At 43.3% G+C, this 22,554-nt stretch overlaps 1 protein-coding gene across 2 annotated transcripts in view; it reads right to left on the bottom strand.

Annotated features, from left to right (window-relative positions):
• The window catches only part of LOC124720495 (glycine--tRNA ligase), a 148,386-nt gene that overhangs the window by 21,758 nt on the left and 104,074 nt on the right, over positions 1–22,554 (bottom strand). For both annotated transcript variants that reach the window (XR_007006175.1, XM_047245854.1), the window contains exon 11: positions 8,070–8,362. Coding sequence is in view for 1 of the 2 variants with exons in the window: in XM_047245854.1 (XP_047101810.1) it covers positions 8,070–8,362 (293 nt within the window). In the remaining variant the exon portion in view is untranslated. The remainder of the gene's footprint in view (positions 1–8,069; positions 8,363–22,554) is intronic.

Raw genomic sequence — 22,554 nt, 5'->3', positions numbered from 1 at the left:
AATTCTATCTTCCGACAATAGTTTATGGGTTTCGCCATCTGATATATTTTGCACTTTTTAATAATATTTGTAGCTATACGTCCCAAATTTGGATGATAGCAGTATTGTGCTCTTTTGGCTGTACATTTAGCGGAACCAAAATGACCCCAATTCAAGTGAGTGTGCCATACTAGTGATTCTAAATATTTATTTGGAACACAAACTTTCTAAACATCTTCTTCATCCTTCCTCCGATACAATATTCCGGATTTTAATTGATACTGTTCTTGAGAGTGACATAGCGTTTTGCTTTCAACAGCACGCCTAATGGCTTTCCACAACTTATCATCTTCTTGTAGTTGTGGAAGACTTCGAGATAGCTGTGAAATCTGCCTCTCACAATATTGCCTTGATAAATTCATGACTTTAAAGTCAATAGTCCGTTCTTCACACTCGTCGTCATTCTTTCTTTTCGGTAGTCTTGAAAGAGCATCGGCTATGATGTTGTCTTTCCCTCTGATGTATTTGAGCGTAATATCATATTCTTGCAGTAGCAAGGCCCACTGGGTTAAACGTGAATGGAACATCCTTCCTGTTAAAATAAAAGATAAAGCTTTGTGGTCGCAGAATACAATGATCTTCTTTCCATATACAAAATAGCGAAACTTTCTAAGTGACCAGACCAAGGCCAGTACTTCCAATTCAGTAGTACAATGTGCACATTCACAGCTAGAGAGTGTTCTGCTGGCAAACCCAATTATTTTGATGGTATTGATATCTTCTGGATTGTCCATCTGGAAAAGAGTGGCACCCAATCCTGTTTCAGAAGCATCCGCAGCAATATAAAAATCTTGATCAAGTCTTGGATGATGTAACAGTGGAGCATTAGTCAAAGCATTGCGGATGTTATCAAAAGCATTCGGAATTCCACTCCCACATGACATTTTTTTCTTAACAGCCGTAACAAACAGTCTTGGCTTCCTAACTGATTGGGTAAAAATCGTCGAAAAAATGAAACTAAGCCGATAAATGACTTTAATTCCGTTCTATTTTTTGGATAAGCACATCTGTTAATCGCATCCATCTTTTTAGGATTTGGTTTTATCCCTTCAGGAGTGATTATATGTCCAAGAAATTTCAATTGGTTATGAGCAAACTTGGATTTGCTCAAATTTACAGTAACTCCGTATTCCAAAAATTTCGCAAAAACTCCCAAGTTTCAGAAGCAATTAGCAAATCATCCACATATAAAGTAACTTCATTCAAAAGGTCTCTGCCCAGTACGGTATCTAATGCCGATATGAAAACACCACCGCTTATTTTCAACCCAAATGGCATGACAGTAAACTGGTAACTCCGGCCCAGAAAAACGAATGCAGTATATTTTCTAGATTCTTTCGATATTCTAGTTTGCCAATATGAACTACGCATATCCAAAGAAGTTAAGAAGCGGGCACCATAAAACTTTTGTACTAACTCTTCTAGGTTCTCCGGTCGCGTTTGTACAGGTACAATGATCTTATTGATCTCTCTGGCATCCAACACCAATCTGATGTCACCATTGGGTTTAATTACCGCCACAAGAGGGTTACAATATTCAGAATCTGAGGGCTCAATAATATCCCATTCTAACATTTTATTGATTTCCTTTCTGACTACTTCTTTCTTTGTCCATGGGATAGAATAGGAAGTGCGACAAAAGGGTTTATGTGCATACGTCTTTATATGGTATTCAAAGTCTTTTATTATACCCGGACGTTTACTAAAAATTGACTGATATGCTTCCAACAAGTAGTACAGTTCATCCCTTTGGATAACAGATAAATATTCTGATTTTAACACCTTTTCCTGCAATGACATTTTATCCATCATTTCTTCAGAACATTCAATAAGGCATATATCATACACATTTTCATCATCAATACTGACATATTTTACCATTAGATTCATACACAACTGATTTGGAATTACTCGGCCCTTTCTCAGGGTGGCTGTCAAAACATTACCATTTGAATTAAATATACATTCACCTTTCTCTAAATTAGTGATTGCACCGGTCTCGCATAAAAAATCCAAACCCCAGATACATGGTACTGTCATTTTAGGAACAACCAGGAATGTACTTTCTATTTGAGCCTCCTGTATTGTAACGTCGACACGTACCTGTTTCACAACTTTTTGCATTTTTGCGATGAACGCGCCAGACACGGTACATCCTGTGATAGGAAAAGTGGGCATTTTTACCCCTCGGCTTATCTGTTTTAAACAGTCCAACGTCATGACACTAATAGTTGCTCCAGTATCAATTAATATTTCAACCTCAACATTATTTATACTTGTTGGAATTATTGCCTGTAAAATTTGTCCACATTTATTAGAAACTTCAGGTTTTTCTTCAATTAACTCACTCCTTATATCCTGATCATTATTGTACCTTAATACTCTCAGTTCAAATTGGTGCCTGCCTTCCTTCTCCTTTCCAGTCATCCTAGGAAGGCATTTGGTGACTGGTATTAGTTTAATCTATCTCGTTGAGTCATCGGTGGGGGTTCATGAACTTCCACAATCCGTACAGTATGATCCGAGTTATGGTATTCACCCCGTCGCACATTGGATTCACCCCGTCGCACATTGGAGGCTCCTTCGCCCATTGGTATAACTCCTTGTGCTGGATGAGGACTCGAGGCATTTGTTCCATCCTGCCGATGAACATTATGCTTCGAATTATCTTCCCAAGGTCGAATGCAATTGGGTTCATCACTTGGGTACCTGTTGCTCTTATTAATATCACTACTATGCACATTCGCGTCACCATATCGAGGTTTACCTCTAGCACAGTAAGTATCTCTTCTATATTTATTATAATCATTGTTTTTATTGCAACCATAGGATGAAGATTGTCCACGCTCCTGTGATGCGGGTTTGAACTGGTTTTCGGTATTATTATTATTATCATACGTTAAATTATTATTATAATTATTCGTATTACTATGAGTGTGAGTCGACATTTGATTACTACTCATTTGTCTTGCGTCTTCCATAATCATATCTATAGAGTCAATCACCGACAAGAATTGTTCTACGTCATGGTCAGGAACATTTATTAACTTTTCATGTATATTTATGGGCAACCTTCCCTTCAAAATTCTGATCACTTCCTTGTGAGAAATTGGATCACTCCAATAACGTGTCTTATTTATGTACTTTTCAAAATATTGCCTTAAAGTACTCCTTTTACTGTTAAAATACTCAGGTTGGTAAACCTCTTTTCTTAATTTCTCTTGTTTACTCGACGACCAGTATTTAGTCAAAAAAAGTTGTTCAAACCCAGCGCAAGTATGGCAACTTTCACTTACTTCGGCGGCCCATAATGCGGCTTCTCCGGTAATTTTGGATACTATAAATTGAAGTCGGTCGTGTTCTGACCAGCTACGCGGAAATATTCTTTTGAAATTATTGATAAAGATTTTCGGATGCAGGTTGCTCTTTTCAGTGGAGAATGTTGGGAATTGTCTACTTTTAAAAAAGCTGTTCTCCACCTTTAAAGAGGACAAATATCCTCGCTGACCAAAAGAATCATCATCTTTACCAACCGAATCATCAACTTCCCAATGCAATTTTTCACCACAATTGTACTTCGTATTATCACATGTTCGGTTGTTTTTCGACCTATTCTCCGAACGTTCGTCCTCTGTCAACAAATTTTGTGATGACTTTCGTTCTAACTCCGCCATTTTATGATTGGTTTCCTTTTGCCATTTAGGTAACTCATCAACTATTTTGTCTTTTATTTTCTGAAATTCGCTAGTGAAGAGCTTAAGTAATTCATCATTTCTACTTAGGTGCTCATTGATATTTTCATTTGGGTGGGATCCAATAGTAGTCTTAACCTTGTCTACAATTTCATTTCCTTTTATTTCTATCCATTCAGATAGATCTTCGTCAAGTCTTTTAGTTTGATCTACTAAATACTTGTCAATCCCCTTACGAGCATCGGACTCAAACTCGACTATTTGTTTCGAAAGCTCTTCTATCTGTGCGCTAGCATTGAAACAGCTGCTTTCACACTTAACCATCCTATTGGACAGGCCATCATAACTCTTCGAAACTACCTCATATTTCTTTTCTACGTTATGAAGTTTTCCCATTAAATTATTATATTGCCTTTCTAAGGTGTTAGAAAACTCTACATCTAGTTCTCCAAATTTCGCATTTAATTGAATCTCCCAGTCCGCCTTTAATTCTTTCTTAGTATTTTCCAGTTTATAATCAAAGGTGTTCAGTTTGCTTTCCAAAGAATCCATTTTAACTTCTAATGAACCAAATTTGGCCTCAAATTTTTCATTTAACTTTTGATTGTCCTCTTTTAATTGCTTATCATCTTTTTCTAGTGAACCAAGTCTTCCATTCATTACACCCATTTGAGTATTTATTGATACCAGCATATCAAACATTTTTTGATTAATATTTCCATTTTGAGCATAAACTTGCTGATCTACTTCCGAAACCTCAAGATCTTTATGTTCTCCCACGCTGCTTACCTTACTTATCATTGCATTTGAATCTCCTAACGGCTCTAAATCAATAACTGTATTTTTATCTGTACATGCCTCCTGTCCCACATTGAGCTCATGGGATGCATCATCCCTTTCCTCTTCACTTTCCTCTCTCTCTCTACTCATTACTCTACTCAACTGCACATTATCATGTATTCTTTTCGTTCGTTTTGACATGATTATTCACTACCAAGACATACACTTATTTTCACTATGTATTTATATATATTTATCTACCGAAATCACAAGTCTCAGCTTCCTTTTTTTTATAATTATACAGTTATTTTAATCATACCTGGTAGTATCGCTCACTTTTAGCGATTATTGAAGAATACCACTTTCATTGGACAGACTCACTGGCTGCTACAATATTTTCCAACTCTAGGGTTCGTGAATCCGGATGACACGCGACTCGATGCAGCAATCCTCCTCGATCGAGCCGCACGTTGTGGCGCCACTTCTACCGTATCTTCCTTCGCCGTCGGCGTTGTCGTGGTTACCGTGAGACACCGTTATACCAAGAGGAAAGGCGCGTCGATCTTAGAGCATGAGATATGATGACCTTAAGCCATAGACAACACACAACGGTCACGGTAGCACCTGATTCCAGAATAGCTGCAGTAGTTAAGATCTACGAACTATCCCCTGTTGACCAGGTCCCCAAAACTTAACTCGTAACGAGTTCCCTTCAAAGGCTTCGTACAACGACAGTACATGTTACGGTTTATGGAATAATAACAGATACGACCAAACTGTCTTGTCTCTTCTGCTTTATTTAACATAACTTCGTTCACAGTTTCATTTCGCATTCACCACTCATTCACCGAAACCCTTTGATGAACAGTTTTGGTTGCTTAACACCAACAGTCAATGATAATGATACAACTTTTCTCTTTTTTATTGATTGAAGCCCGCTCTCCGTGATATAATAAAAAAAAAAACCGGTCTCAATACCGCGTGCCTCGTGAGACGCGAATAGACTTATCCTGGAATTGACCGCCCTGTAGGTGTACTCAATTTAATGACCACACTTCACTGTCGGCTATTTCGCGTAACTGAATGTCCATTTGTTAATCTGATTATACACTGTAGCTATTTAAAATTCGCCCCTATATTTTTCACAACGCACAATTAGCACTTCGTTACTTGTTTTTCTTTTTTTTTCTTTTTTCTAAGAGTAAACGGAAAAAAAAGACGCCGTATCATCGGCTTAGTCGATATAAAGCAAAACACCTTAATATGCCCAATTTTACCTCTTCATATAGGATCGGCTACCTTACTCATTAATTTATTACATATTATTTCCAATAACGCTAAACAGGTATCGTCGTTATATTTTAATTGTATTCGGAAGCATGTTACTACTATTATGACCAACCAAATCGTAGCAAATCACGCGGCGTGCGTTTTTAACGATAACTTTATGCTATTCAAGTTCCGTTACAGCTGTCTTGACTCTTAATGTTACAATGGATCGTAGACGGTAGTGGGGAGGTGGGGGGGGGGGGGGGGGGGGGGCTTCCTGGTGTGTCGCAGGGGCCCGGTGTCGCATCCCGGTGCCGTCCGTCTCTTCCGTCTGTTGCCTTCATCCTTTCACATCAGAGTTCTCTTGACATAGTCTCGCTTGCAGTGCTCAGATGAAAACCGCTATCCCAGTTGACAAGATTGTCGTGGACCCGTGTCTCCACTAACTCTTTGCCGATCGAGTCCCAGAATCCACTCGTCCGCCGCACCACCTCTATCTGTCGAAAATCAAATGTGCAACTTTTGTGGAGGGTGCGCTCTGCCACTACAGCTTTGTCCATTCGTCTGAGGTGAACACTTCTCAGATGATGTGGGTGGCACTGTGAAATACAGCAGTATATTGCTTGCCACATTCACAACTGACACTGTAGACTCGGGTGTCTGCCGTCCTAGCTTGTCTTTCACTGAGCCAAATATACTTTCGATTTTAGCCAATGTCGGCCACAGTTGACCCAGCGTACAGAAGGAACACCGGACACTGTACGTCTCCTTCCGGATAGTCTTCTTTCTTCTTTTTGCTCAGCTGGAGAGCACATCTCATCTCTGTCTCCGAGTAGTCCTCGTGTAAGGTTTCCCTCAGCTGCTGCAACACAGTGGGCAGACTCTCCCTACCACATACGTCTCGTGCTCTTTGGACCAGGACAGTAATCGTGTATTTATATTGTGCTAGATGGTGGTGCAGTTATTGGCATTTAGGTACAAGTCCTATGTCCCCTTTCTCTATAAACAGAATGTCCCTGTGTGCCATCAGTTTTCTTCCTTATCAGGATATTGCAGAAAGGCAGGCATCTGTTTTCATCTACCTCCACTGTGAACTCGACTTCTACCTCCACACCTACACCTTTCTGCAATATCCTGATAAGGAAGAAAACTGATGGCACACTGGGGCATAATGTCTATAGAAAAAAAGAAACACACGGGCCTGTACCTAAATTTCAATATCTGCCTTATCCAGCACAACACAAATCTGTGCTCACCATCCTAGTGCACAGAGCACGAGACGTAGGTGGCACGGAGAGAGTACCCACCGAGTTGCTGCATCTGAGGGAAACCTCGTGCAATAACGGCAACTTGAAGAGACAGATAAGATGTGCTCTCCTGCCAACCGAGAAGAAGAAAGAAGTTGATCCAGAAGAAGACAAAATGTTTGGTGTTCCGTCTGTATGGGGGGTTGCCGACAGCCGACACTGCCAGGATGTTGGAGATAGCTAAATGGACAAATCTACAGTGGCAGAGCACATCTTCTACGAAGGTCATAAGTTAGATCATTAAAAGACAGAGGTACTGCGCCGGATGAAGGGGTTCTGGGACTCTACCATCAAAGAGGCAGTGGAGATACGGGTCCACGATGATCTTCTCAATTGGTATTGCCATTTCTAATTGATCTCTGCACCGACTGTAGCGTAAGCAAGAATGTGTCAAGAGTGTTCCGATATGAAATCAATGAAGGCAGTGGACGGAATAGGCAGGCACCTTCGCTAGGACCCTAATATGTCGGGAAGACCCTCCCGCCCCCCACCACTATCCGTGATAGCTGTTGCAGATGAGACAGAAGAGACTGTGGTCCAATATCTATAAATATACAAACTGGACACAAAGCTGACACTTCACTCGAAGATGACAATTACGAAATTTGTCAAAATGTTGCCGCAGAATGAGACCTCGACTCGGCCAATAATCTGAGAAGATTTCAACATCGAAATTCATTGAGAAAGCCTGCATTCCCATATTCCTTTCTAATATTCAGTGTGTTTCAAAAGGTAAGTAATCTACATTATGTGTGTGGCGTAACTAATAATTTTTTTGGCATTGTATCAAAACTCGAGGGCCGAGAAAAAAGAAGAACGGGTTTCGTTCAAATATCGCACAATTTATTAACAGCGGGTAAGAGGAAGAAACGTCCCGAGCCGAGGAAGTGAACATTCGCGTTTTCCTCCCGTCCACATCTGCTCACACAGCTTCCGTCTCAGATTTTCCACTCCTCACAATACTCCGTTGCGAGATACTCACACAGCTGCTGCACAAATGGCTGGAACTCCGCATTGCCACTGAGCGGCAGCACCGAGCATTTGAGTGGGGCGACGACGGGCGGCAACGAGAAGTACGTCCGCTGCTCGTCGCCGGGCCGCGTGCGAAAGCTGTGCTCGAACAGCGCGTACATGATGCGCCCCACGCCGAACGACGGCTCGACCACGCTGGGCGTCACCTCCTCCACGTGCAGCGTCTTCTGCCCCCGCCGTACCGACAGCATGTCCGCAGTCAACCGGAACTCCACGTCTCCCTCGCCGCGCAGCACGTACTCTCTGTGACGAGAAGAGATTTGTGCCCGTAGAGTGTCTGCGGTGACAGCAAAGGACGACCGACTGGCTCGAACCTGTCTTCCGTAACAATTGTCACAATGGCAGCAGAACATCTGGACCCCATATCCACTGATTATGACAAATTTACCTGCACTACCCAAATATATATACAGGTTGATTTTGTTAAACAGTCAAAAACTGCCAGAAATGATCCCTGCGAGTGTAAGGAGCAGCAAAACTCATATAGGCACACAGTCAAAAATGCATTACAAGGGAGGCACACTGACGGGAAGGTGGAGATACAACGTTTTTGACAATGCAGCTTCCGCCGACGGAAAGCATTCACGAGAACACACACTAGGTGCGCGAGAATGTTTTGCCCCTACTAGTGGTTTACCTCCATTCTCAAGAGGGCAGTGAGCCATAGCACCACTGTAGAGTAGCCACATTATCCTTCCTATCACCAGAGGTACTTCTCCGAGCAGGGGAGGCACGGTCACCTGCATAAAGTGCGGATACACCTCACCTGTGATGTGCTGTGGAAGGACGACCAGTCCTCACACAATAAGGCTGAACTATTGCCAACAATTCACGGCCACTGTAGTGCGGGAATTCCCTATAGCCCACACGACGGTATCGTGAAGGCCGACAGTACCGTCTCTCGTAAAGGTACCCCACCTGTGAATAAGACGGATGCCACAAATCCCAGCACTGTGGTGAGTGATAAGCCGGTGACAAAACAGTTACCCAAAGCCACTTCTATCAGAAATAAGCCAGGGCCACTGTTAAAGGTATCTTATCTCCGCCTTCGAGTGAGTGTACCCACCTCTGGACACGTGTCGGGCTGTACGTCCCTCGATCTTTTTTATCCTACGGTGTGGTTACAAGTGAAGTGATACGACACATTACAATAAAGACAATATTATGAAAAGTATAGACAGCAGGAGATGCCGAGTTGCCAACAGGCACAACAAGGAGACTACTCGATCCCTGCTTCCAGCCCCTCATTTCGTGGGTCATATCCTTGTAATACGAAGTGCTATCCAAAACTTTTGGGACTGGTGCTGCCATCTGTCGAAAACCTTACCCTCGGACTAATGGTCACCATCACCCTCGAAGTATACAGAGAGGTTGCAGGATTAGAAAGTTGCAGCGAAATGCAGGAAGATCTGCAGCGGATAGGCACTTGGTGCAGGGAGTGGCAACTGACCCTTAACATAGACAAATGTCATGTATTGCGACTACATAGAAAGAAGGATCCTTTATTGTACGATTATATGATAGCGGAACAAACACCGGTAGCAGTTACTTCTCTAAAATATCTGGGAATATGTGTACGGAATGATTTGAAGTGGAATGATCATATAAAATTAATTGTTGGTAAGGCGGGTGCCAGGTTGAGATTCGTTGAGAGAGTCCTTAGAAAATGTAGTCCATCAACAAAGGAGGTGGCTTACAAAACACTCGTTCGACCTATACTCGAGTACTGCTCATCAGTGTGGGATCCGTACCAGATCGGGTTGACAGAGGAGATAGAGAAGCGCATTTCGTCACAGGGTTATTTGGTAAGCGTGATAGCGTTACGGAGATGTTTAGCAAACTCAAGTGACAGACTCTGCAAGAGAGGCACTCTGCATCACAGTGTAGCTTGCTGTCCAGGTTTCGAGAGGGTGCAACACCGACTCAAAGGAAGGCCTCGGCGCTTGTTGGTGACGTCACGTCAGCTAGGCACGGTGAACGCCAGGTCTGTTGCAGGCAGATACACCTGGGCGTGCTTATCACTATAAATCTCTTATTTTTGGACAAAATGTTTGGTATTGTTTTGGATTCTGCAGTTTTATTTAGATGAAAGATTTTCTTACTATCGTAAAGCTACAAATGAAGATCATAGTTCTGTATTACTGAATCTTGTCGAAACAAATGTAGATCAATATGAGAAGACGCTTTGCCCCATTGCAAGCTTCGGAAATTTTACACTCAAGTAACCATATTTACTTGATCCATTTTGTTATCGAAACTTAGCCCAACCCCCCTTACAATTAACTCGTTTCTTTTATTTATTTATTTCTTTATTTTCGTTTGACATTGTCACTGGAAATGTGAACTGATTTATATGTGTAAATGTCCAACTGTTGCCACTCATTAGATTACAGTCGTTTTCAACTAAAGGAATTCTAAACAGGAAACAAAATAGCTTCATACATCGAAAATACTGCTGAGCTTCAACTTTTTTAAACATGCACATTAGAAAAGATAAATATTCCCCTCTTCCCCCAACGTGTACAATCGCAAGATATTTCATTAACACTCAGTGTTCCTCAGCGCATAGTCAACCAAGATACCTAAAGAAGAGGACCAGTATGTTCACAGTTTCTTGTAAAAGCAACCCAGTACAAACGTAACTTCGTCAGATTTACAAATAAGGTAAAGGAGCACGAATTCTGTTGCTGCTGGACCATGAAGTTGTTTTTGAATCTCAATCCTTAAAACAGGTGGAAATTTAAGTTCAGGAGTACACTATTTGTTAAGAAGTGTAATGAATTGCATAATTAATTGATTGCAGAAATCTCTCAGAACAATGTGTATTGGTCAACTACTGCCAATAATTTGACATTTTCCTGTGTCAGAGAGGGAGACACCACCATTATGAGTATGCCTGCAACAGACCTGGCGTTCGCCGTGCCTAGCTGACATGACGTCACGAACAAGCACCGAGGCCTTCCTTTGAGTCGGTGTTGGTTTCTGGATGAGGTTTCGAGTATATTGCTTCCCCCTACTTATACCTCCCGAGGAGATCACGAATGTGAAATTAGAGAGATTTGGGTGCGCACGGAGGCTTTCTGGCAGTCGTTCTTCCCGCGAACTATATGCGACTGGAACAGGAAAGGGAGGTAATGACAGTGGCACATAAAGAGCCCTCCGCCACACACCGCTGGGTGGCTAGTGGAGTATAAATGTAGACGTAGATGTAGTAGTTCCCATCCGCACATACACACCAGTCCCAGCACTTCTGCCACTGGTCAAACATTTTCTGGAAGCCCTGTTCTTTAAGGGTGTTTATCACCGCTAGCAATGCTTCTCGAATCCTCTCTGGAGTGTCGAACAGAAGGCCTTTCGACTAGAGTTTCAGTTTTGGGAACAGCTCAAAATCGCAAGGTGACTAATCTGGCGAGTATGGAGGGTGGGGTACAACGGCCACGTTTTTTGCCAAAAAGGTCCCGGTCAGCAAGGACGTGTGACAGGGCACGTTTTCGTGACGCAGCAGCCAGTTCCCTCGACACTAAAGTTCGGGCCGTCGTCGCCACACATTTTCACGGAGCCGTCGCAAAACGTCACAGTAGTGTGTGGAATTCACTGTTTGGTTGGGTGGGACGAATTCTTCGAGCACAATTCCCTCGGTATCAAAGACGACGAGGATCGTGCTCTTCACCTGCCTTACTCGTTTGGGTCTCGGAGATCCCCGGCTCTATCACCAGAACGATTGTTGCTTTGTCTCGACACTCGTCGAATCATTGCAGGAGCACTTTTCCCGAGATTCACACAGAATTTGATACACACGCGCTGTTCCGTTCGCGGATCCGTCGTAAAATCACCAAACACCAAACAGAGTATTACAGAAATCAATGTTGACACGAACATGTCCTCCCACCTGACTGTCACTCTGCACACGGACTCGTCAGATATGCAGCTCTCACCATCTAGCGATGCAAAGATCCACTACTCGTACTTTCCAGATGGCAGCAACTGTCCAGAAAATTTTGGTTCCACCTCATACGACTATTGCAAAACATGTGCCACACATCCTTCCACCACATACTCCAGTCCGGTCACAAGCATCACGTATCTCATCAAAGGCAGGGCTACCTGCAAAACAAGTCCTGTGATCTACAAACTAAGCTGCAATGTTCTGCATGGGCAGGACAAGCTATGCATCTGCACAAATGGCCAATGACAAACTGTGGCCGAGAAACAGCTGGACTACCCAGTTGCCAGGCACGCTGCCCGACAACGTTCTCCGTTTCGGTGACTGCTTCACGGCTTGTGCCATCTGGATCCTTCCTACTGACACCAACTTTTCTGAAATGCACAAGTGGGAACTCTCATTGCAATACGTCCTACATTCTGGTAACCCTCCTGGCCTCAACCTTCGTTAATAATTGTCCTTCACGCATCTAGCTCCTTCCCTGTTCCCATTCAAGCACTACACAGTCTTTTACACCAATGCCCCCCTCCCGTCAGCCTAACCTCCCGACTGCATCTACCTGCCCCACCCTCTTTCCACCCCTCCCTGTATGCTCCCACAAGCAGAACTTTACTGTCCCCCATCCCTATCCAGCTATCCCTCCCCCTGCCCTCCTTGCCACGGTCTCCTCCTTACCACCACCACCACCACCACCACCTGGTTGCATCTCCCATCGTGCGCAGCAGCTTGCAGTGTGGTCTCAACAGGTCCTGTGTGTGAAAATTGTATTTGTATGAATGTATACGTATGTGGTGAGGGGGGTGGGGGGCGGGAATCCGATAAGCTTTTTTGGCTGAAAGCTTACTTGTTTACCGTATTTACTCGAATCTAAGCCGCACTTTTTTCCGGTTTTTGTAATCCAAAAAGCCGCGTGCGGCTTAGAATCAAGTGCAAAGTAAGCGGAAGTTCTGAAAAATGTCAGTAGGTGCCGCCACAACGAACTTCTGCCGTCTAATATATGTAGCACTACACAGGCGTGTTTTGCAGGCACAAAGATAAATACTGTCGCCAAAACCTATGCGACAGTAAGTAAATTAAAAGAAAAGGTAGAAGAATGTAAACATTATGCCATGTAACTTCCTGGCAGATTAAAACTGTGTGCCAGACCGAGACTCAAACTCGGGACCTTTGCAAGGTTCACAGGAGAGCTTCTGTAAAGTTTGGAAGGTAGGAGACAAGATACTGGCAGAAGTAAAGCTGTGAGGACGGGGCGTGAGTCGTGCTTGGGTAGCTCAGTTGGTAGAGCACTTGCCAGCGAAAGGCAAAGGTCCCGAGTTCGAGTCTCGGTCCGGCACACAGTTTTAATCTGCCAGGAAGTTTCATATCAGCACACACTCCGCTGCAGAGTGAAAATCTCATTCATTATGCCAAGTATTCTTTTGTCTTTGCTGCTATCTCATTTAAATCCTGTCTGCCTAATAAACTACGAAACTAGAGTGAGACAAAAGCAAATGTGGAAGAATATACATATAATGTCATGTTTATATTTGTATTATTCTTATGCTGAATAGTGATACAATCAGAAATGAAGCACAAATCTAAGATGACTAATTTCTGTGCAGAATATAATGTACTAAAGAGGCGTCTGCAAAGATTTTCAAACGGAGAAAAATCTTTGCTAAACTCTCGTTCGGAACAAATTCTAGCATATGCAGTCTATTATTTGGTTTTGTTGATCATTATCAAAGAAAGCAGTAGTGTAAGTAACAACAAATAGCAGTGTCTTGCCATGTTTCGCTAATGAGACGATTCCTCTCTTTTTTCATTTTAATTGTAAGCGGTGGTAGCGTGCACAAAAGCAAGTCTAAAACTTCACTGTACCCTTGAATTTCGAGTCTCAAATTTCAGGTGCGGCTTAGATTTAAGTAAATACAGTAACAGTCTTATTGTTGTACCTGTATACAACTCATATGCTGAATAGCAAATCTATTCTTTTCATAATATTGTCATTATTCCACCCTTGATTTTCCATTGTTTCGACACTGCAATAAAGGTTGCACGACATGAAACTTTGTGTTCCCAATGTAGTGATATAAGGAACAACAAGACAACACAAATCACATTTATTTTTCAGTTAGAATAATGAGCTCTTCTGAAGAGGACATTACTCGGCTTACCATTATTTAAAGCTCAGAAAATTGAAAATGAAAAGGAAGTCCCGGGTGCACCCTTACAGTGCTAGAAATTTCAATCTTAGCTCAACTGTGGTTTTTTGTGAACACTAACTGACCACTGCATTAAAGACACGTAACGTGTATCCACAGGACATGTGTCCTGTATTTGAAGAAGTGCCATGATGATCTCTCAATTGGCAAAAGATTCCGGAATAGTCCCCCATTCGGATCTCCAGGAGGGGACTGCCAAGGGGGAGGTTACCATGAGAAAAAGATTGAATAATCAACGAAAAGATAATGTTCTACGAGTCGGGGCGTGGAATGTCAGAAGCTTGAACGTGGTAGGGAAACTAGAAAATCTGAAAAGGGAAATGCAAAGGCTCAATCTAGATATAGTAGGGGTCAGTGAAGTGAAGTGGAAGGAAGACAAGGATTTCTGGTCAGATGAGTATCGGGTAATATCAACAGCAGCAGAAAATGGTATAACAGGTGTAGGATTCGTTATGAATAGGAAGGTAGGGCAAAGGGTGTGTTACTGTGAACAGTTCAGTGACCAGGTTATTCTAATCAGAATCGACAGCAGACCAACACCGACAACGATAGTTCAGGTATACATGCCGACGTCGCAAGCTGAAGATGAACAGATAGAGAAAGTGTATGAGGATATTGAAAGGGTAATGCAGTATGTAAAGGGGGACGAAAATCTAATAGTCATGGGCGACTGGAATGCAGTTGTAGGGGAAGGAGTAGAAGAAAAGGTTACAGGAGAATATGGGCTTGGGACAAGGAATGAAAGACGAGAAAGACTAATTGAGTTCCGTAACAAGTTTCAGCTAGTAATAGCGAATACCCTGTTCAAGAATCACAAGAGGAGGAGGTATACTTGGAAAAGGCCGGGAGATACGGGAAGATTTCAATTAGATTACATCATGGTCAGACAGAGATTCTGAAATCAGATACTGGATTGTAAGGCTTACCCAGGAGCAGATATGGACTCAGATCACAATATAGTAGTTATGAAGAGTAGGCTGAAGTTCAAGACATTAGTCAGGAAGAATCAATATGCAAAGAAGTGGGCTACGGAAGTACTAAGGAATGACGAGATACGTTTGAAGTTCTCTAACGCTATAGATACAGCAATAAGGAATAGCGCAGAAGGCAGTACAGTTGAAGAGGAATGGACATCTCTAAAAAGGGCCATCACAGAAGTTGGGAAGGTAAACATAGGTACAAAAGAGGTAGCTGCGAAGAAACCATGGGTAACAGAAGAAATACTTCAGTTGATTGATGAAAGGACGAAGTACAAACATGTTCCGGGAAAATCAGGAATACAGAAATACAAGTCGCTGAGGAATGAAATAAATAGGAAGTGCAGGGAAGCTAAGACGAAATGGCTGCAGGAAAAATGTGAAGACATTGAAATAGATACGATTGTCGGAAGGACAGACTCAGCATACAGGAAAGTCAAAACAACCTTTGGTGACATTAAAAGCAACGGTGGTAACATTAAGAGTGCAACGGGAATTCCACTGTTAAATGCAGAGGAGAGAGCAGATAGGTGGAAAGAATACATTGAAAGCCTCTATGAGGGTGAAGATTTGTCTGATGTGATAGAAGAAGAAACAGGAGTCGATTTAGAAGAGATAGGGGATCCAGTATTAGAATCGTAATTTAAAAGAGCTTTGGAGGACTTACGGTCAAATAACGCAGAAGGGATAGATAACATTCCATCAGAATTTCTAAAATCATTGGGGGAAGTGGCAACAAAATGACTATTCACGCTGGTGTGTAGAATATATGAGTCTGGCGATATACCATCTGACTTTCGGAAAAGCATCATCCACACGATTGTGAAGACGGCAAGAGCTGACAAGTGCGAGAATTATCGCACAATCAGCTTAACAGCTCATGCATCGAAGCTGCTTACAAGAATAATATACAGAAGAATGGAAAAGAAAATTGAGAATGCGCTAGGTGACGATCAGTTTGGCTTTAGGAAAAGTAAAGGGACGAGAGAGGCAATTCTGACGTTACGGCTAATAATGGAAGCAAGGCTAAAGAAAAATCAAGACACTTTCATAGGATTTGTCAACCTGGAAAAAGCGTTTGACAATATAAAATGGTGCAAGCTGTTCGGGATTCTGAAAAAAGTAAGGGTAAGCTATAGGGAGAGACGGGTCATATACAATATGTACAACAACCAAGAGGGAATAATAAGAGTGGACGATCAAGAACGAAGTGCTCGTATTAAGAAGGATGTAAGACAAGGCTGTAGCCTTTCGCCCCTACTCTTCAATCTGTACATCGAGGAAGCAGTGATGGAAATAAAAGAAAGGTTCAGGAGTGGAATTAAAATACAAGGTGAAATGATATCAATGATACGATTCGCTGATGACATTGCTATCCTGAGTGAAAGTGAAGAAGAATTAAATGATCTGCTGAACGGAATGAACAGTCTAATGAGTACACACTATGGTTTGAGAGTGAATCGGAGAAAGACGAAGGTAATGAGAAGTAGTAGAAATGAGAACAGCGAGAAACTTAACATCAGGATTGATGGTCACGAAGTCAATGAAGTTAAGGAATTCTGCTACCTAGGCAGTAAAATAACCAATGACAGACGGAGCAAGGAGCACATCAAAAGCAGACTCGCTATGGCAAAAAAGGAATTTCTGGCCAAGAGAAGTCTACTAATATCAAATACCGGGCTTAATTTGAGGAAGAAATTTCTGAGGATGTATGTCTGGAGTACAACATTGTATGGTAGTGGAACATGGACTGTGGGAAAACCGGAACAGAAGAGAATCGAAGCATTTGAGATGTGGTGCTATAGACGAATGTTGAAAATTAGGTGGACTGATAAGGTAAAGAATGAGGAGGTTCTATGCAGAATTGGAGAGGAAAGGAATATGTGGAAAACACTGATAAGGAGAAGGGACAGGATGATAGGACATCTGCTAAGACATGAGGGAATGACTTCCATGGTACTAGAGGGCAAAAACTGTAGAAGAAGACAGAGATTGGAATACGTCAAGCAAATAATTGAGGACGTAGGTTGCAAGTGCTATTCTGAGATGAAGAGGTTAGCACAGGAAAGGAATTTGTGGCGGCAAAAAAAAAAAAAAAAAAAAAAACTGACCTCTCGATGGTGTCCCATAAATGTTCGACAGAACTCGTGTTGCACGATCTCTGTGGCCAAATCATTCACTCGAACTGTCCAGAAAGTTCTTCAGACCAATTGCGTGTCCCACTGACACGCTGGACTGTCATCCGTACAAATTCTATCACTGCTTGGGAACACAAAGTCCTCTAACGGCTAAAAATGGTTTTCAAGTAGCCAAACGTAACCATTTCCAGTCGATTATTGGTTCAGTTGGACCAGCGGATCAGTCGATTCCAAGTAAACACAGCCCACACCATCACAGAGCCACCACCAGCTCGCATAGTGCCTCGTTGACAACTTGGGTCCACGGCTTCGTGGGGTGTGCACCATTCCCGAACCGTACCGTCCTCAGGACTCGTCTGACAAGGGCAAGATTTTCCAATCACCTATCGTCCAATCGGTACAGACACAAGCCCAGGCCACTGCACGCGATGTCGTGTTGTCGGCAAAGGCACTCGGACCGGTCGTCTGCTGTCGTACCCCAGTAACATCAAATTTTGCTGCACTCACCTAACAGATATTCTCATCGTATGCCCCACACTGATTTCTGCAGTTATTTTATGCAGTGTCGCTTGTCTGTTAGCACCGATAACTCTAGGCAAATACCGCTACTCTCGTTGTTATGTGGTGGGCCACTGCATTGTCTGTAAGATAGGTTATTCCTGAAATTAGTAAATTTCTGAAGTATAAAGACGACACTGCTGCTACCGTGGTCAGGTAACCAGTTCAATGTGCGGGGAAATATTTACGTACGCTGCCTGACAAAATGGGCAAAGCATTTAGAAGAAATGGTCCGATGTCAACAAAAATTCATACAGTACACACCGTCAGAGGACGTGTAAACTACAATTAGAGATGGAACAGCCACCAAAAAGGTGAAACAGCCACCAAAACGCATTAGTGACGTTCATATTTAGTGTCGTCAGCAGTCTAGGTAGGGAACACGAGTGCGAACTGGGTCAAATGTCAGGTGACCGCAGTGAAGGACACAGACACCCGAGCGAGACGTTATCGGCTCCCGACAGAGCTCCAGTGGGGACTCGGCGAGGGTCTCCGTCAGGCAGAACCGTGCAACACACAGGTTTCTAGGGTATCCAGACACGACAGTGGCTCGACGTCCGTCTGCACGGAACTCGGTAGCAGGTGTACTCACTGTCGAGGTTCCGACCCACCACATCTGATGTACTGCTCTCTGAGCACATCTGAAAGTTTCCCGTCTGTGTCTGCCATCTGAGAATGAGTAACCGACTCACTGAAAAATGCACTATCACTCAGACACCAGCAGCAGCCGGCCAAGAGAATTATTGTCACACACATTGTCTACTGTCAGCACCATAACTTAAACAGTCGAGTTTGGAATGACGTCGTGATCTGGAAGTGTGGACTGCTCCGGCACCTCCCTCCGTTCTGTGAGGAACGGCGGTTTTGTACTATCCTCGATGCCCACTGTCGACGAGTACGGCAGAGACCTGCGGCCCTATTCTGTACCGTTCGGTCACTCTGCCGACCGGTTCGGTAGGTGAGTGCACCGAGCGGAGAGTTACCGCGACCGAGTCTCCGTACAGTTCTCCGAATCGTTCGGTAGCGAGTCTGTACGGCTCCACGTAAGGCCCCGTGCCGTCTCTCCTCGCACCACCCGATCGAAGAAGAGTGACGAGAGCTGCGGGTAAGCTCACACGACGACCGCACACCCGCTGCGATGCGCCGCGCCTGAAGTCGCCAGCTGACAACTACCTCACAAGCTATTCCCATTACTATCATTGAAAAGTGTGTTCACAGTGAATAGCGGTGGTCATATGAGACACTGGAAATGGTGGAAGAAAATGAGAATGTTCTTACCTTCAGATCCCAGTAACACTGAACTGGCTTCATGTATTGCTTTTGTCTGTGTGTGTGTGTGTGTGTGTGTGTGTGTGTGTGTGTGTGTGTGTGAGAGAGAGAGAGAGAGAGAGGGAGAGAGGGAGAGAGAGAGAGAGGGAGAGAGAGAGAGAGTTGCTCTTGGGCACTTCGAAAGGGTCTGTCCATCTCTCAGATTGTGTCAGCAAATTGCACGGTGCCACATTTCCTCGAGCTGCTTACCACCTCCGTCGCTCTCGGCTTTTCCTTAACACTACTGTGCGCACTGTGTCCACTTCCACAATTCTCAGTTGGATGTAATAATATTTATGAATTCTCTTTCCACTCAGATGCATCCTGGTGATTCATTAGAACATAATCAGTACATCCAAATAATAATAAATTCTCTCCACAATCAAACCACACTGAACCGAACGAGTGTCCTTACCGACACGTCACTTCCTCTCGGTCGGTAACGAGCCTCAGTAGTGTACAGAATACTAACCGGCTACCGATTCAAAAATGGTGTCATTACCGAGGCTAACCTACGGAACTGAACAGTACAGACAATACAAATAGGGCTAGTGGAGAGAGGTCCTATTCTTCCAATGTTGGAGACAAACAGTGGGGTTATCCCTCGTGTCACACCGTGGAGAGCCACAAGGCACAATTTCAGGTCACAGCCGGTATCGACCGAGGGATCTCCGTCACCACAGAGGAACGTCACCCACATCCGGCACCCTCACCTGTTACACCGTGCGACAGTACCGCAGTGGCATTCCAGCGGAGAGTGCTCGTCCACAAACTGTCTCTGTGACGTTAAGGTATTCCTGTGGCTAGTAAGACCCCAGGTCTGTCCTCGGTACGACACGTGTGGGATCAGCTCGTACGTCAACTCCGTCCCACTGCCAGTGCCGACAATCTCGAGTACCGGTTACGACAGCCGTGGGCCGGTTCGTCTCAGTAGAGGGCGTGATGCTTTACGACACCCTCCAGCTAGTGCGTACCGGCCAGAGGGGTTACGACGTCACAGCGATACGTAAGCTCGTACTGCAGACTTCTTTGTAAACTCGACTGTACACTGCAATCGTTGTGATAGCACTGTACACCCTCTCGACCCGTAAAGTTTCGTTTCGTTTTGTTTCTTCCTCCCCTTCTGGGTGCTTCACTTTTTTTGTCAGGTAGTGTATAATAACTGCATACAGAGCAGTTGTATACAACACAGACAGAGGTTTATCCTTTTTACATCCTCCTCGATATCTTGCAGAGTTATTTCAGGAGGTTCACTTCGAAAGACTTACTCCAAGCTTTTGCGCAATCATCCGTCAGTCTTAAACTGGCGTCATACCACACACAACTCTGTTATTTCTCATGTTAACAGAATCTTCCGCTGGTTCTCGGTAGAACAACATTATAATAAATGAAAAGCATCAGTTAGCTTTTGTTCTACAAAGCAAGAACTGATGGAAGATTCTGTTAGCACAATTATCCGTCTTTTATAGTGGATTACTGGGACAAAAAGCAAAGTCAACACAACACACTTCGTTTAACAAACAGTGTTTGCAATGCAAAATTACACCAAAATACGTCTCCGTAAAGTCAAGAGGAACATCCGCCGCTGCAAACAGAGCTGTCGATGTCGCAAGATACACGTGGATAAAGGAAGAATTGAAGAAATGGTATCGTCTTCGTGACAACGTGTGTACACATGTAAAAGTGGTACATATGGCAATCACATCTAAGTTGCACCCCTACGAGTTCGATGTTTTTGATCGAGAAGTTCGTCAAAGTGTAAGCGATCTCATTTATGACGTATTTTTGCGGCAGAACAAGAAATTATCTATGATTAGGGAGGTGAGTGTACCTCAAACCTCAAACTGTAAACAAAATTTTTCACAATGCGTAATTAACTTATTGAACTCGGTGCTGTCTCCAAATGAACAAAAAGTGCTCGAGAAAGGTTTTAAATATGCTCCTCCCCAACCTCCATCAGAAAAACAACAGGATGTTATGAAAGTTGATATTGAATATGCCCTAATGTAATGTAGAACAAAAGCAAACTGCTGCTTTTCATCTATTATTTCTTCTAATGGGTCACCTGCATTGTGTCGGTCACTGCACTGCAGCTAGAGATGTTGCCGAACCACACACAATCCGACAGTCTCAAAATAGTTCACCAGCATGCTCACACACCCGAATAGTACAGTGTGCCGGAGATCATTCCTGCTGTAACCGCAAGTATTCCGGTGATTCCCTCGTCTTTCAGCTGAACTACCAGCCGTCGTTGTAACACATCCACATAACAAGCGCCATTCACGTTACATTCGAAACAATTACGGCACGAACAGGTATCGTGACATCTCGGCCCTTGTACTAACACAAGACAGGTATCTTTCCATCTCTTCCAGTAAGCGAGGTAGCGCAGTGGTCAGCATGCTGGAGAAACATTCTGGAGGCTGACAGTTCAAATCCACATTGTCAGGGTATGAGATTTCCCAGGTGTTTTGTCGCTGGGGTTTTTGAAAATGAATTATTTAATGAGGGGGGAAATCTCATGCCAATTTTGAATATAGATGAACAAGCTCTATTATCAGATCTGTTCATATGTTCATCTAGAAAATTTGTACACACATTAAAAGTTTAAACACTTCTTGGGAAGATTTGCTAAGGAATGGGTCTTGTTGCAAGTCATTTGTTAGTTTTCTGGGGTGTTCCACACGTGTTTTGTGCCGTCCTAGAAATACTAAATCGAAGATCAGTGTGGCGACGTGTGGAGTGCTCAGTGATGGCAAGGAATCTTCTGCACGAAATGTGACATCGTGGGATAGCGATGACCAGGAGATTAATAGTTTACAGCAAATACTGACGTATGCACTCTTGTTTTTTGCTTTTGGAGTTTGGTGTTAGTGCAAAGGAGATGCACCTAACCAACTAACTTCTGACTGAGTTTGTAATCAAAGATGTAATAACAACCTTCATACAAATCGTAGTTGCTGAGTTCTGGTTTTGCATATGGGAAGAGTTTATCAATGAGTTGGGGCTTCACAGACTGCTCGGAGCTGAAGACCGGCGATGACGTAATTTAAAAACTTGAACTCTCACGACATCTAGCCATTCGGATTATTTTTCCACGATTTCCCTAAATCACTCCAGGCGAATGCTTTGTCGGTTCCTTAAAAAAGAGCATGGCCGACTTCTTTCCCCACACTTTCACAATCCGAGCTAGTGCTGCTGTTGACAGTACGTTAAATTATAATCTTATTTCCTTTCCAGTGCTTTCTTGTTCTTGTGAAACACAACTAGCTCTTTATACTCATGAAGCAATGAGTGCTATCAACAG

This window comes from Schistocerca piceifrons, chromosome 11 (assembly GCF_021461385.2).
Source record: "Schistocerca piceifrons isolate TAMUIC-IGC-003096 chromosome 11, iqSchPice1.1, whole genome shotgun sequence".
NCBI classification, from domain to species: domain Eukaryota; kingdom Metazoa; phylum Arthropoda; class Insecta; order Orthoptera; family Acrididae; genus Schistocerca; species Schistocerca piceifrons.
The sequence above is the reverse complement of the archived record's forward strand: the minus strand, read 5'-3'. Positions and strand labels throughout refer to the sequence as shown.